This window comes from Colias croceus, chromosome 7 (genome assembly GCF_905220415.1).
Source record: "Colias croceus chromosome 7, ilColCroc2.1".
NCBI lineage: Eukaryota > Metazoa > Arthropoda > Insecta > Lepidoptera > Pieridae > Colias > Colias croceus.
In genome coordinates, this window is record NC_059543.1 from 11699092 (window position 1) to 11716231 (window position 17140).

At 54.6% G+C, this 17140-nt stretch overlaps 2 protein-coding genes across 2 annotated transcripts in view; both read right to left on the reverse strand.

Annotated features, from left to right (window-relative positions):
- Positions 1-334: 334 nt before the first annotated feature.
- Positions 335-7826, reverse strand: LOC123693265. Its single transcript, XM_045638272.1, has 2 exons — positions 5490-7826; positions 335-574 (listed from the first exon to the last, which is right to left on the reverse strand). The coding sequence occupies exons 1-2, from the start codon at positions 7824-7826 to the stop codon at positions 335-337; spliced, it is 2577 nt and encodes an 858-aa protein (XP_045494228.1).
- Positions 7827-9704: 1878 nt separating this feature from the next.
- Positions 9705-17140, reverse strand: part of LOC123693266 — a gene marked incomplete at its 3' end in the record, with an annotated part of 88544 nt that continues 81108 nt past the window's right edge. The window contains exons 7-10 of the mRNA XM_045638273.1: positions 16770-16883; positions 15966-16085; positions 14500-14683; positions 9705-13448 (exon numbers count right to left, since the gene is read on the reverse strand). Coding sequence (XP_045494229.1) covers positions 9705-13448; positions 14500-14683; positions 15966-16085; positions 16770-16883 — 4162 coding nt within the window. The remainder of the gene's footprint in view (positions 13449-14499; positions 14684-15965; positions 16086-16769; positions 16884-17140) is intronic.

The window sequence follows — 17140 nt, forward strand, 5'->3', positions numbered from 1 at the left end:
TGTCGAGCGGCGCGCTGTAACAATGCGAAGTGGCTGCGGGTGATACACGTGCTCTGTGCACTTTTTGTGTCGGGGCTGCGGGTGTTATACAGCTGGATCCAAGTTTTTCGGCCTTTCCATCACGCCGTGGTGCGTCACACGTCGAGCGGCGCGCGGTACGGGTGCGGGGGGTGCGGGTGCGGCGGGTGCGGGTGCGGCGGGTGCGGGTGCGCAGTGTCGCGGCGCACGAGCTGCGCCAGCGCGTCGAGCGGCTCGAGGTCTTGTCGCGGGCGGGCGGGCGCGCGCGGCAGGCGCAGCGCCACGGGCAGCAGCTCCGGCATCACGCCGTGGTGTGTCATACGTCGAGCGGCGCGCGGTACGGGTGCGGGGGGTGCGGGTGCGGCGGGTGCGGGTGCGGCGGGTGCGGGTGCGCAGTGTCGCGGCGCACGAGCTGCGCCAGCGCGTCGAGCGGCTCGAGGTCTTGTCGCGGGCGGGCGGGCGCGCGCGGCAGGCGCAGCGCCACGGGCAGCAGCTCCGGCATCACGCTGTGGTGCGTCACCAGCGCGCTCAGCGAGCTGAACTCCTTCGTGAAACCCTGCCACGGACATTATCAGTGTCACTCGACTTTTATTTACTGACTGTCATTTTATATACAGGGTGATCCAGAGGAAACGTCAAGCCGTTACTTTCTGACAGGTAATGCCACACCAATTAACAGAAAAAAAAATGTAGCTCAGGTATTTAAATGTACAACTTGAGTTAGTTTTTTCGAAGTCATGCTTAGTAGTTTTATACAGCTGCTGACAGATGATTTATACACGTAGACATGCTCTGTAGTTATATACAGCTGCTGACATACCAGTTATACGCGGAGACATGCTCCGTAGTCATAAACAGCTGCTGACAGATGAATTATACACGTAGACATGCTCTGTAGTTAAATACAGCTGCTGACATACCGGTTATACGCGGAGACATGCTCCGTAGTTATATACAGCTGCTGACAGATGAGTTATACACGTAAACATGCTCTGTAGTTATATACACCTGCAGACAGATGAGTTATACACGTAGACGTGCTCTGTAGTTATATACACCTGCAGACAGATGAGTTATACACGTAGACATGCTCTGTAGTTATATACAGCTGCTAACATACCAGTTACACTCGGAGATATGCTCTGTAGTTATATACACCTGCAGACAGATGAGTTATACACGTAGACGTGCTCTGTAGTTGTGTACACCTGCAAACAGATGAGTTATACACGTAGACGTGCTCTGTAGTTATGTACACCTGCAGACAGATGAGTTATACACGTAGACATGCTCTGTAGTTATATACAGCTGCTGACATATGAGTTATACACGTAGACATGCTCTGTAGTTATATACAGCTGCTAACATACCAGTTACACGCGGAGATATGCTCTGTAGTTACATACACCTGCAGATAGATGAGTTATACACGTAGACGTGCTCTGTAGTTATATACACCTGCAGACAGATGAGTTATACACGTAGACATGCTCAGTAGTTATATACAGCTGCTGACAGATGAGTTATACACGTAGACATGCTCTGTAGTTATATACAGCTGCTAACATACCAGTTACACGCGGAGATATGCTCTGTAGTTATATACACCTGCAGACAGATGAGTTATACACGTAGACATGCTCTGTAGTTATATACAGCTGCTGACATACCAGTTACACGCGGAGATATGCTCTGTAGTTATATACACCTGCAGACAGATGAGTTATACACGTAGACGTGCTCTGTAGTTATGTACACCTGCAGACAGATGAGTTATACACGTAGACATGCTCTGTAGTTATATACAGCTGCTGACAGATGAGTTATACACGTAGACATGCTCTGTAGTTATATACAGCTGCTAACATACCAGTTACACGCGGAGATATGCTCTGTAGTTACATACACCTGCAGATAGATGAGTTATACACGTAGACGTGCTCTGTAGTTATATACACCTGCAGACAGATGAGTTATACACGTAGACGTGCGCTGTAGTTATATACGACTGCAGACAGATGAGTTATACACGTAGACATGCTCTGTAGTTATATACAGCTGCTAACATACCAGTTACACGCGGAGATATGCTCTGTAGTTATATACACCTGCAGACAGATGAGTTATACACGTAGACGTGCTCTGTAGTTATGTACACTTGCAGACAGATGAGTTATACACGTAGATATGCTCTGTAGTTATATACAGCTGCTGACATACCAGTTACACGCGGAGATATGCTCTGTACTTATATACACCTGCAGACAGATGAGTTATACACGTAGACGTGCTCTGTAGTTATATACACCTGCAGACAGATGAGTTATACACGTAGACATGCTCTGTAGTTATATACAGCTGCTGACATAGCAGTTACACGCGGAGATATGCTCTGTAGTTATATACACCTGCAGACAGATGAGTTATACACGTAGACGTGCTCTGTAGTTATGTACACCTGCAGACAGATGAGTTATACACGTAGACATGCTCTGTAGTTATATACAGCTGCTGACATAGCAGTTACACGCGGAGATATGCTCTGTAGTTATATACACCTGCAGACAGATGAGTTATACACGTAGACGTGCTCTGTAGTTATGTACACCTGCAGACAGATGAGTTATACACGTAGACATGCTCTGTAGTTATATACAGCTGCTGACAGATGAGTTATACACGTAGACATGCTCTGTAGTTATATACAGCTGCTAACATACCAGTTACACGCGGAGATATGCTCTGTAGTTATATACACCTGCAGACAGATGAGTTATACACGTAGACATGCTCTTTAGTTATATACAGCTGATGACAGATGAGTTATACACGTAGACATGCTCTGTAGTTATATACAGCTGCTAACATACCAGTTACACGCGGAGATATGCTCTGTAGTTATATACACCTGCAGACAGATGAGTTATACACGTAGACATGCTCTGTAGTTATGTTCACCTGCAGACAGATGAGTTATACACGTAGACATGCTCTGTAGTTATATACAGCTGCTAACATACCAGTTACACGCGGAGATATGCTCTGTAGTTATATACACCTGCAGACAGATGAGTTATACACGTAGACGTGCTCTGTAATTATGTACACCTGCAGAAAGATGAGTTATACACGTAGACATGCTCTGTAGTTATATACAGCTGCTGACAGATGAGTTATACACGTAGAATTGCTCTGTAGTTATATACAGCTGCTAACATACCAGTTACACACGGAGATATGCTCTGTAGTTATATACACCTGCAGACAGATGAGTTATACACGTAGACGTGCTCTGTAGTTATATACACCTGCAGACAGATGAGTTATACACGTAGACATGCTCTGTAGTTATATACAGCTGCTAACATACCAGTTACACGCGGAGATATGCTCTGTAGTTATATACACCTGCAGACAGATGAGTTATACACGTAGACATGCTCTGTAGTTATATACAGCTGCGGACATAATAGTTACACGCGGAGATATGCTCTGTAGTTATACACCTGCAGATAGATGAGTTATACACGTAGACGTGCTCTGTAGTTATATACACCTGCAGACAGATGAGTTATACACGTAGACGTGCGCTGTGGTTATATACACCTGCAGACAGATGAGTTATACACGTAGACATGCTCTGTAGTTATATACAGCTGCTAACATACCAGTTACACGCGGAGATATGCTCTGTAGTTATATACACCTGCAGACAGATGAGTTATACACGTAGACGTGCTCTGTAGTTATGTACACCTGCAGACAGATGAGTTATACACGTAGACATGCTCTGTAGTTATATACAGCTGCTGACAGATGAGTTATACACGTAGACATGCTCTGTAGTTATATACAGCTGCTAACATACCAGTTACACGCGGAGATATGCTCTGTAGTTATATACACCTGCAGACAGATGAGTTATACACTTAGACGTGCTCTGTAGATATAAACAGCTGCTAACATACCAGTTACACGCGGAGATATGCTCTGTAGTTATATACACCAGCAGACAGATGAGTTATACACGTAGACGTGCTCTGTAGTTATGTACACCTGCAGACAGATGAGTTATACACGTAGACATGCTCTGTAGTTATATACAGCTGCGGATATACCAGTTACACGCGGAGATATGCTCTGTAGTTATACACCTGCAGATAGATGAGTTATACACGTAGACGTGCTCTGTAGTTATATACACCTGCAGACAGATGAGTTATACACGTAGACGTGCGCTGTAGTTATATACAGCTGCTGACAGATGAGTTATACACGTAGACATGGTCTGTAGTTATATACAGCTGCTAACATACCAGTTACACGCGGAGATATGCTCTGTAGTTATATACACCTGCAGACAGATAAGTTATACACGTAGACATGCTCTGTAGTTATATACAGCTGCTGACAGATGAGTTATACACGTAGACATGGTCTGTAGTTATATACAGCTGCTAACATAGCAGTTACACGCGGAGATATGCTCTGTAGTTATATACACCTGCAGACAGATGAGTTATACACGTAGACATGCTCTGTAGTTATATACAGCTGCTGACAGATGAGTTATACACGTAGACATGGTCTGTAGTTATATACAGCTGCTAACATACCAGTTACACGCGGAGATATGCTCTGTAGTTATATACACCTGCAGACAGATGAGTTATACACGTAGACATGCTCTGTAGTTATATACAGCTGCTGACAGATGAGTTATACACGTAGACATGGTTTGTAGTTATATACAGCTGCTAACATAGCAGTTACACGCGGAGATATGCTCTGTAGTTATATACACCTGCAGACAGATGAGTTATACACGTAGACGTGCGCTGTAGTTATATACACCTGCAGACAGATGAGTTATACACGTAGACATGCTCTGTAGTTATATACACCTGCAGACAGATGAGTTATACACGTAGACGTGCGCTGTAGTTATATACACCTGCGGACAGATGAGTTATACACGTAGACATGCTCTGTAGTTATATACACCTGCAGACAGATGAGTTATACACGTAGACGTGCTCTGTAGTTATGTACACCTGCAGACAGATGAGTTATACACGTAGACATGCTCTGTAGTTATATACAGCTGCTGACAGATGAGTTATACACGTAGACATGGTCTGTAGTTATATACAGCTGCTAACATACCAGTTACACGCGGAGATATGCTCTGTAGTTATATACACCTGCAGACAGATGAGTTATACACGTAGACATGCTCTGTAGTTATATACAGATGCTGACAGATGAGTTATACACGTAGACATGGTCTGTAGTTATATACAGCTGCTAACATAGCAGTTACACGCGGAGATATGCTCTGTAGTTATATACACCAGCAGACAGATGAGTTATACACGTAGACGTGCTCTGTAGTTATGTACACCTGCAGACAGATGAGTTATACACGTAGACATGGCGCCAGGCACCAGCAACATTGCACAGTGGCGCACCTTGATCTTGTAGCCCTTGGGCGTGGCGAGGATGAGGTAGTGCGCGATGCCGGAGGGCGCGAAGTGCGGCGGCACGCGCAGCGACAGCGCCAGGCAGCCCGCCTGCGTGGTGCTGCCGCGCACCAGCAACATTGCACTGCAGCGCACCTTGATCTTGTAGCCCTTGGGCGTGGCGAGGATGAGGTAGTGCGCGATGCCGGAGGGCGCGAAGTGCGGCGGCACGCGCAGCGACAGCGCCAGGCAGCCCGCCTGCGTGGTGCTGCCGCGCACCAGCAACATTGCACTGCAGCGCACCTTGATCTTGTAGCCCTTGGGCGTGGCGAGGATGAGGTAGTGCGCGATGCCGGAGGGCGCGAAGTGCGGCGGCACGCGCAGCGACAGCGCCAGGCAGCCCGCCTGCGTGGTGCTGCCGCGCACCAGCAACATTGCACTGCAGCGCACCTTGATCTTGTAGCCCTTGGGCGTGGCGAGGATGAGGTAGTGCGCGATGCCGGAGGGCGCGAAGTGCGGCGGCACGCGCAGCGACAGCGCCAGGCAGCCCGCCTGCGTGGTGCTGCCGCGCACCAGCAACATTGCACTGCAGCGCACCTTGATCTTGTAGCCCTTGGGCGTGGCGAGGATGAGGTAGTGCGCGATGCCGGAGGGCGCGAAGTGCGGCGGCACGCGCAGCGACAGCGCCAGGCAGCCCGCCTGCGTGGTGCTGCCGCGCACCAGCAACATTGCACTGCAGCGCACCTTGATCTTGTAGCCCTTGGGCGTGGCGAGGATGAGGTAGTGCGCGATGCCGGAGGGCGCGAAGTGCGGCGGCACGCGCAGCGACAGCGCCAGGCAGCCCGCCTGCGTGGTGCTGCCGCGCACCAGCAACATTGCACTGCAGCGCACCTTGATCTTGTAGCCCTTGGGCGTGGCGAGGATGAGGTAGTGCGCGATGCCGGAGGGCGCGAAGTGCGGCGGCACGCGCAGCGACAGCGCCAGGCAGCCCGCCTGCGTGGTGCTGCCGCGCACCAGCAACATTGCACTGCAGCGCACCTTGATCTTGTAGCCCTTGGGCGTGGCGAGGATGAGGTAGTGCGCGATGCCGGAGGGCGCGAAGTGCGGCGGCACGCGCAGCGACAGCGCCAGGCAGCCCGCCTGCGTGGTGCTGCCGCGCACCAGCAACATTGCACTGCAGCGCACCTTGATCTTGTAGCCCTTGGGCGTGGCGAGGATGAGGTAGTGCGCGATGCCGGAGGGCGCGAAGTGCGGCGGCACGCGCAGCGACAGCGCCAGGCAGCCCGCCTGCGTGGTGCTGCCGCGCACCAGCAACATTGCACTGCAGCGCACCTTGATCTTGTAGCCCTTGGGCGTGGCGAGGATGAGGTAGTGCGCGATGCCGGAGGGCGCGAAGTGCGGCGGCACGCGCAGCGACAGCGCCAGGCAGCCCGCCTGCGTGGTGCTGCCGCGCACCAGCAACATTGCACTGCAGCGCACCCTGATCTTGTAGCCCTTGGGCGTGGCGAGGATGAGGTAGTGCGCGATGCCGGAGGGCGCGAAGTGCGGCGGCACGCGCAGCGACAGCGCCAGGCAGCCCGCCTGCGTGGTGCTGCCGCGCACCAGCAACATTGCACTGCAGCGCACCTTGATCTTGTAGCCCTTGGGCGTGGCGAGGATGAGGTAGTGCGCGATGCCGGAGGGCGCGAAGTGCGGCGGCACGCGCAGCGACAGCGCCAGGCAGCCCGCCTGCGTGGTGCTGCCGCGCACCAGCAACATTGCACTGCAGCGCACCTTGATCTTGTAGCCCTTGGGCGTGGCGAGGATGAGGTAGTGCGCGATGCCGGAGGGCGCGAAGTGCGGCGGCACGCGCAGCGACAGCGCCAGGCAGCCCGCCTGCGTGGTGCTGCCGCGCACCAGCAACATTGCACTGCAGCGCACCTTGATCTTGTAGCCCTTGGGCGTGGCGAGGATGAGGTAGTGCGCGATGCCGGAGGGCGCGAAGTGCGGCGGCACGCGCAGCGACAGCGCCAGGCAGCCCGCCTGCGTGGTGCTGCCGCGCACCAGCAACATTGCACTGCAGCGCACCTTGATCTTGTAGCCCTTGGGCGTGGCGAGGATGAGGTAGTGCGCGATGCCGGAGGGCGCGAAGTGCGGCGGCACGCGCAGCGACAGCGCCAGGCAGCCCGCCTGCGTGGTGCTGCCGCGCACCAGCAACATTGCACTGCAGCGCACCTTGATCTTGTAGCCCTTGGGCGTGGCGAGGATGAGGTAGTGCGCGATGCCGGAGGGCGCGAAGTGCGGCGGCACGCGCAGCGACAGCGCCAGGCAGCCCGCCTGCGTGGTGCTGCCGCGCACCAGCAACATTGCACTGCAGCGCACCTTGATCTTGTAGCCCTTGGGCGTGGCGAGGATGAGGTAGTGCGCGATGCCGGAGGGCGCGAAGTGCGGCGGCACGCGCAGCGACAGCGCCAGGCAGCCCGCCTGCGTGGTGCTGCCGCGCACCAGCAACATTGCACTGCAGCGCACCTTGATCTTGTAGCCCTTGGGCGTGGCGAGGATGAGGTAGTGCGCGATGCCGGAGGGCGCGAAGTGCGGCGGCACGCGCAGCGACAGCGCCAGGCAGCCCGCCTGCGTGGTGCTGCCGCGCACCAGCAACATTGCACTGCAGCGCACCTTGATCTTGTAGCCCTTGGGCGTGGCGAGGATGAGGTAGTGCGCGATGCCGGAGGGCGCGAAGTGCGGCGGCACGCGCAGCGACAGCGCCAGGCAGCCCGCCTGCGTGGTGCTGCCGCGCACCAGCAACATTGCACTGCAGCGCACCTTGATCTTGTAGCCCTTGGGCGTGGCGAGGATGAGGTAGTGCGCGATGCCGGAGGGCGCGAAGTGCGGCGGCACGCGCAGCGACAGCGCCAGGCAGCCCGCCTGCGTGGTGCTGCCGCGCACCAGCAACATTGCACTGTGGCGCACCTTGATCTTGTAGCCCTTGGGCGTGGCGAGGATGAGGTAGTGCGCGATGCCGGAGGGCGCGAAGTGCGGCGGCACGCGCAGCGACAGCGCCAGGCAGCCCGCCTGCGTGGTGCTGCCGCGCACCAGCAACATTGCACTGCAGCGCACCTTGATCTTGTAGCCCTTGGGCGTGGCGAGGATGAGGTAGTGCGCGATGCCGGAGGGCGCGAAGTGCGGCGGCACGCGCAGCGACAGCGCCAGGCAGCCCGCCTGCGTGGTGCTGCCGCGCACCAGCAACATTGCACTGCAGCGCACCTTGATCTTGTAGCCCTTGGGCGTGGCGAGGATGAGGTAGTGCGCGATGCCGGAGGGCGCGAAGTGCGGCGGCACGCGCAGCGACAGCGCCAGGCAGCCCGCCTGCGTGGTGCTGCCGCGCACCAGCAACATTGCACTGCAGCGCACCTTGATCTTGTAGCCCTTGGGCGTGGCGAGGATGAGGTAGTGCGCGATGCCGGAGGGCGCGAAGTGCGGCGGCACGCGCAGCGACAGCGCCAGGCAGCCCGCCTGCGTGGTGCTGCCGCGCACCAGCAACATTGCACTGCAGCGCACCTTGATCTTGTAGCCCTTGGGCGTGGCGAGGATGAGGTAGTGCGCGATGCCGGAGGGCGCGAAGTGCGGCGGCACGCGCAGCGACAGCGCCAGGCAGCCCGCCTGCGTGGTGCTGCCGCGCACCAGCAACATTGCACTGCAGCGCACCTTGATCTTGTAGCCCTTGGGCGTGGCGAGGATGAGGTAGTGCGCGATGCCGGAGGGCGCGAAGTGCGGCGGCACGCGCAGCGACAGCGCCAGGCAGCCCGCCTGCGTGGTGCTGCCGCGCACCAGCAACATTGCACTGCAGCGCACCTTGATCTTGTAGCCCTTGGGCGTGGCGAGGATGAGGTAGTGCGCGATGCCGGAGGGCGCGAAGTGCGGCGGCACGCGCAGCGACAGCGCCAGGCAGCCCGCCTGCGTGGTGCTGCCGCGCACCAGCAACATTGCACTGCAGCGCACCTTGATCTTGTAGCCCTTGGGCGTGGCGAGGATGAGGTAGTGCGCGATGCCGGAGGGCGCGAAGTGCGGCGGCACGCGCAGCGACAGCGCCAGGCAGCCCGCCTGCGTGGTGCTGCCGCGCACCAGCAACATTGCACTGCAGCGCACCTTGATCTTGTAGCCCTTGGGCGTGGCGAGGATGAGGTAGTGCGCGATGCCGGAGGGCGCGAAGTGCGGCGGCACGCGCAGCGACAGCGCCAGGCAGCCCGCCTGCGTGGTGCTGCCGCGCACCAGCAACATTGCACTGTGGCGCACCTTGATCTTGTAGCCCTTGGGCGTGGCGAGGATGAGGTAGTGCGCGATGCCGGAGGGCGCGAAGTGCGGCGGCACGCGCAGCGACAGCGCCAGGCAGCCCGCCTGCGTGGTGCTGCCGCGCACCAGCAACATTGCACTGCAGCGCACCTTGATCTTGTAGCCCTTGGGCGTGGCGAGGATGAGGTAGTGCGCGATGCCGGAGGGCGCGAAGTGCGGCGGCACGCGCAGCGACAGCGCCAGGCAGCCCGCCTGCGTGGTGCTGCCGCGCACCAGCAACATTGCACTGCAGCGCACCTTGATCTTGTAGCCCTTGGGCGTGGCGAGGATGAGGTAGTGCGCGATGCCGGAGGGCGCGAAGTGCGGCGGCACGCGCAGCGACAGCGCCAGGCAGCCCGCCTGCGTGGTGCTGCCGCGCACCAGCAACATTGCACTGCAGCGCACCTTGATCTTGTAGCCCTTGGGCGTGGCGAGGATGAGGTAGTGCGCGATGCCGGAGGGCGCGAAGTGCGGCGGCACGCGCAGCGACAGCGCCAGGCAGCCCGCCTGCGTGGTGCTGCCGCGCACCAGCAACATTGCACTGCAGCGCACCTTGATCTTGTAGCCCTTGGGCGTGGCGAGGATGAGGTAGTGCGCGATGCCGGAGGGCGCGAAGTGCGGCGGCACGCGCAGCGACAGCGCCAGGCAGCCCGCCTGCGTGGTGCTGCCGCGCACCAGCAACATTGCACTGCAGCGCACCTTGATCTTGTAGCCCTTGGGCGTGGCGAGGATGAGGTAGTGCGCGATGCCGGAGGGCGCGAAGTGCGGCGGCACGCGCAGCGACAGCGCCAGGCAGCCCGCCTGCGTGGTGCTGCCGCGCACCAGCAACATTGCACTGCAGCGCACCTTGATCTTGTAGCCCTTGGGCGTGGCGAGGATGAGGTAGTGCGCGATGCCGGAGGGCGCGAAGTGCGGCGGCACGCGCAGCGACAGCGCCAGGCAGCCCGCCTGCGTGGTGCTGCCGCGCACCAGCAACATTGCACTGCAGCGCACCTTGATCTTGTAGCCCTTGGGCGTGGCGAGGATGAGGTAGTGCGCGATGCCGGAGGGCGCGAAGTGCGGCGGCACGCGCAGCGACAGCGCCAGGCAGCCCGCCTGCGTGGTGCTGCCGCGCACCAGCAACATTGCACTGCAGCGCACCTTGATCTTGTAGCCCTTGGGCGTGGCGAGGATGAGGTAGTGCGCGATGCCGGAGGGCGCGAAGTGCGGCGGCACGCGCAGCGACAGCGCCAGGCAGCCCGCCTGCGTGGTGCTGCCGCGCACCAGCAACATTGCACTGCAGCGCACCTTGATCTTGTAGCCCTTGGGCGTGGCGAGGATGAGGTAGTGCGCGATGCCGGAGGGCGCGAAGTGCGGCGGCACGCGCAGCGACAGCGCCAGGCAGCCCGCCTGCGTGGTGCTGCCGCGCACCAGCAACATTGCACTGCAGCGCACCTTGATCTTGTAGCCCTTGGGCGTGGCGAGGATGAGGTAGTGCGCGATGCCGGAGGGCGCGAAGTGCGGCGGCACGCGCAGCGACAGCGCCAGGCAGCCCGCCTGCGTGGTGCTGCCGCGCACCAGCAACATTGCACTGCAGCGCACCTTGATCTTGTAGCCCTTGGGCGTGGCGAGGATGAGGTAGTGCGCGATGCCGGAGGGCGCGAAGTGCGGCGGCACGCGCAGCGACAGCGCCAGGCAGCCCGCCTGCGTGGTGCTGCCGCGCACCAGCAACATTGCACTGCAGCGCACCTTGATCTTGTAGCCCTTGGGCGTGGCGAGGATGAGGTAGTGCGCGATGCCGGAGGGCGCGAAGTGCGGCGGCACGCGCAGCGACAGCGCCAGGCAGCCCGCCTGCGTGGTGCTGCCGCGCACCAGCAACATTGCACTGCAGCGCACCTTGATCTTGTAGCCCTTGGGCGTGGCGAGGATGAGGTAGTGCGCGATGCCGGAGGGCGCGAAGTGCGGCGGCACGCGCAGCGACAGCGCCAGGCAGCCCGCCTGCGTGGTGCTGCCGCGCACCAGCAACATTGCACTGCAGCGCACCTTGATCTTGTAGCCCTTGGGCGTGGCGAGGATGAGGTAGTGCGCGATGCCGGAGGGCGCGAAGTGCGGCGGCACGCGCAGCGACAGCGCCAGGCAGCCCGCCTGCGTGGTGCTGCCGCGCACCAGCAACATTGCACTGCAGCGCACCTTGATCTTGTAGCCCTTGGGCGTGGCGAGGATGAGGTAGTGCGCGATGCCGGAGGGCGCGAAGTGCGGCGGCACGCGCAGCGACAGCGCCAGGCAGCCCGCCTGCGTGGTGCTGCCGCGCACCAGCAACATTGCACTGCAGCGCACCTTGATCTTGTAGCCCTTGGGCGTGGCGAGGATGAGGTAGTGCGCGATGCCGGAGGGCGCGAAGTGCGGCGGCACGCGCAGCGACAGCGCCAGGCAGCCCGCCTGCGTGGTGCTGCCGCGCACCAGCAACATTGCACTGCAGCGCACCTTGATCTTGTAGCCCTTGGGCGTGGCGAGGATGAGGTAGTGCGCGATGCCGGAGGGCGCGAAGTGCGGCGGCACGCGCAGCGACAGCGCCAGGCAGCCCGCCTGCGTGGTGCTGCCGCGCACCAGCAACATTGCACTGCAGCGCACCTTGATCTTGTAGCCCTTGGGCGTGGCGAGGATGAGGTAGTGCGCGATGCCGGAGGGCGCGAAGTGCGGCGGCACGCGCAGCGACAGCGCCAGGCAGCCCGCCTGCGTGGTGCTGCCGCGCACCAGCAACATTGCACTGCAGCGCACCTTGATCTTGTAGCCCTTGGGCGTGGCGAGGATGAGGTAGTGCGCGATGCCGGAGGGCGCGAAGTGCGGCGGCACGCGCAGCGACAGCGCCAGGCAGCCCGCCTGCGTGGTGCTGCCGCGCACCAGCAACATTGCACTGCAGCGCACCTTGATCTTGTAGCCCTTGGGCGTGGCGAGGATGAGGTAGTGCGCGATGCCGGAGGGCGCGAAGTGCGGCGGCACGCGCAGCGACAGCGCCAGGCAGCCCGCCTGCGTGGTGCTGCCGCGCACCAGCAACATTGCACTGCAGCGCACCTTGATCTTGTAGCCCTTGGGCGTGGCGAGGATGAGGTAGTGCGCGATGCCGGAGGGCGCGAAGTGCGGCGGCACGCGCAGCGACAGCGCCAGGCAGCCCGCCTGCGTGGTGCTGCCGCGCACCAGCAACATTGCACTGCAGCGCACCTTGATCTTGTAGCCCTTGGGCGTGGCGAGGATGAGGTAGTGCGCGATGCCGGAGGGCGCGAAGTGCGGCGGCACGCGCAGCGACAGCGCCAGGCAGCCCGCCTGCGTGGTGCTGCCGCGCACCAGCAACATTGCACTGCAGCGCACCTTGATCTTGTAGCCCTTGGGCGTGGCGAGGATGAGGTAGTGCGCGATGCCGGAGGGCGCGAAGTGCGGCGGCACGCGCAGCGACAGCGCCAGGCAGCCCGCCTGCGTGGTGCTGCCGCGCACCAGCAACATTGCACTGCAGCGCACCTTGATCTTGTAGCCCTTGGGCGTGGCGAGGATGAGGTAGTGCGCGATGCCGGAGGGCGCGAAGTGCGGCGGCACGCGCAGCGACAGCGCCAGGCAGCCCGCCTGCGTGGTGCTGCCGCGCACCAGGAACGCGCCCGGCGCCGCCGCCGACAGCACCTCCAGCGCGATCTGCCACGCACGCACATACATAAGCCAATGACAGAAACCATATAAATTGATATATATGCACAATGCACATTTATCGATGTCGTAAGCAAATTACTGATTTTTCGTCCGCCTGGTGATATGTTACAATTTTAGGATTTCACCTTACATTTTTTACCGATGAAAAGTTATTCCTTTTCATTTTACCGTATTACTTGAATTATAAGTGCAATATCGTAGCACACGAAGGCATATTTGATGAGTTTCACTTTAAAACAAACAAGAAATGAGCGAGCAAGCGACTGAGTGCAGGTGACCGGCTTACCTCAGTTGAGCGAAACATTAGCGATGTAGGCGGTGTCTTCTCTATACGTAGGAATAGCTCAATGCAGATATAAATTTTACGACAATCTCGCAAGTTTAACTGATATGTATGTGTGTGTATGTGTGTGTGTGTTGTGTGATTATAGTTTAACGGTTTTACAATCTTGCGATGACAAACACATTTCAACGATGTCACACCACACGCATCAACACACACACTATATTCTCATCTATATAATATCTAGAAATTTCACTAAACCCTATGCTTTTCGAGAAAACATGCATCACTTTACTTGTATTAAAGGTATCTATACTATACTTTCCACTATTTGCAATAAGCACTACCTTCCAAAGAATACTAAATAGTTACTTTGTTCTAGGCACATTCACATACATAGATAATCCAAACACACTCACAATTTAATTTGAAAACTCATCATATTCTACTCAAATTACTTATTATTATTATTACAAACTGTGTGTTCACAAATTAATAAAATAAATGTTCAATTAATATAATAAATAAATGTTAGTATTCACTAATAAATGGTAAAATATTCAATAATGATAATATTTTAATTAATATAATTATGTAAACTGTATAAAAACAATGTAAACTAACATAGTAATTAAGAAATTATACTTACAAGTGGACCTCTGATGTTCTATTAATAAATAAAATAATAATAAATTCGCACTGGTTACACCTACGTATGTAAAAGTGAACACACACACACACACTCCCACTAACCTCTCTAGGTATACCCTGTTGGAACCAGGGCGCATTCTTGAGCTCTGGTTCAAGCGGCCGCAAGTTATTGTTCCCCGAGTCCCGCGAATCCCTTGAATCCCGCGAGTCCCGTGAATCTCGTGAAGCCCCGCACGAGGACTCGCCTGAAGATGAGGATGCTGCTACACTGCCGCCAGATGGCCGACTGGAATATTTTTCAAAAGATTATTTTATGGCGAACATCTTTATGAAATTGTACATTGTGCACTTTTGCATTTTGCATTTGACTTTTCAAATTAAATAAATAATTAAGTAACTGTTTTTCGAAATGCTAAAATATGCTATAACAAGCTTTCCGCCCGCGGCTTCGCCCGCGTTTTAAAGAAAAACCCGCATAGTTTCCGTTCCCGAGGGATTTCCAGGATAAAACCTATCCTATCTCTCAAGTTGGATCAAACTGCACATGGTGTGCGAATTTTATTATAATCGGTTAAGTGGTTTAGGAGTCCATTGAGGACAAACATTGTGACACGAGATTTATATATATTAGAAAGATATATAGGGCATTTCACGCGAAGCGGTCACAGATTTCAGGGACAGGTTTCAGATCTCCGTTATATTTTAGTATGTTACACCTGTATATATCCTCGGTATGTATACGAAATGTTTTTGCATTTAGAAGTTTAGTTTTCAAAATAGGGTACAGGTCTTTGAAGATGTCAGTAAGCGCGAAGCATGTGCGACTTTGAAGAATATAATTAACAGTTCATGAAAAGAAATTTTAAAATAAATTGATGACTGAAAAATAAACCATATTAAATAACCTTTTTAACCTCATATTTTTAATTTTGAATTTATTTTTTTATTCCTGAGAAAAATAAAAAACATTTTTCTTTGTCATTTTTTATAAACTTAACATATTTTTATTTTTTAAGATGATCAAATAAATGGCTTATTTGTTGGTCGCTTAATCTTTATGCAAAGTTCTAGAGTGGTCATCACATAAATTTAGAAGCTACATGTATTATAATGGCGAAGCGCGGCAATATCGCCACACTAGCGCCTAATCGACGTACGAACAACTGTAACAGATATAAAACATTAATTGAAATTATCACCCTTTATTTCGTAGCAGTAACATTCAAAAACTATTAAACCATTATTGGAAAACAAAATAACGCGTGATCGTCTCGTTGCTCATTGTAGATGTGCCATTAGTAGTTAGTTAATTTTAATATATATTAATCTCGTGTCACAATGTTTGTCCTCAATGGACTCCTAAACCACTTAACACACCACACCACACACATAAATTCGCACACCATGTGCAGTTCGATCCAACTTGAGAGATAGGATAGTTTAAATCTTAAATCGTTTTGGAGAAAGCGGGCGAAGTCGCGGGCGGTAAGCTAGTAGTAAATTAAAATACAAAAATACCTACAATTACATTTAGTTAATATTAAAATGAAGTGCAATATGTAACGAACCCGTTAGTGAGGTGTTTGTGCCGTGTGTCGAACTCGTTGTGTTGGAGCGGCGGCGGGCGGGCGCGCTCGCTGGCCTCGTTGGTGTAGCCGCCCGACACGCACAGACCCGCGTTCGTCGGCCTGCACGTATCTTGTTGTTGTTCATAATTACATTTTAAACAATAGAAAAATGCGATCACGAGACGGAATTCGACACCGCGTCTCGTGCTTTACCGGGGCGATTATAAAAAGCATTTAAATGCTTTCCGAATTGGTGAATTTTAAAAATATGTAATGACGTATCAACAGTGCTTCTAGAAGAAGTCTAATTGAAAAATTGAAGGTTTGAGTCGAGTTGAGTTGAAATGCTATAACTATAACGCACACCCTCCAATCGGTCTTGACAGAATACCAGCGCTGTAGTCGCAGCCTGCTGCAACTATGACAGAAAGCTGAATCGAGACCCTTTTCTGGAAATGCAGTGCACACACAGTAATAAATTCTCAGCAAACATAATGTTTAATTTTATGTATTTTACTTTCTTTCCTGTTCCTTAATTTTGTGTGTACCTTATTCCTTTTTTTTTTCCTTTTTTATTTCTAAAAAATATATCAAGTAGTTAATAGTACTTTTATTATATTATGTATAATTGTGTGCGTGTTTAAACGAGTGTGTACTGTGTAAACACGGATAATAGTATGTTGTAAATGTGCATAATATACGAGTTATGCGCATGTATAAGTGTTTCTATATGCCATGCAAGTTTGCGTGCGTATATGTGTGCACGCATGCGTACACGTGTGCAGTGTGTGTGTGTTTGCTCACGTGCAGGGCGTGTCGGCGACGAGCGGCGTGGCGTCGTCGTCGGAGGGCTGCAGCAGCGCGCCGCTCAGCCCCAGCGCCAGCCGCTTCATCAGCGGCGGCCGCTCGCGCTCCACACTGGAATTCATACGCATTTATTGAACGAGATGCATATTATGTGCCTGCCTAAAAGCTTAAGCTTGTATTACATTACTGCAATATAAAAAGATTATCATTGCAACAAAGCTTTAAAGCGTCTTTGACATTTTAAGTTTTTTCAAAAAAAAATTTTTTTGCTATTTTTTTGGATTTTTTTTTATATGTTATTACCGCTGGTCGCGGTCGCGGTCGCGGTCGCGGTCGCGGTCGCGGTCGCGGTCGCCGAGCCGGCGGTA

Coding starts and splice junctions, on each gene's coding strand:
- LOC123693265 (XM_045638272.1), bottom strand. CDS start 7,826: ATGTTGCTGGTGCGCGGCAGCACCACGCAGGCGGGCTGCCTGGCGCTG. Junction 575..5,489: donor CCAAGGGCTACAAGATCAAG/GTGCGCCACTGT, acceptor TGTCCGTGGCAG/GGTTTCACGAAGGAGTTCAG.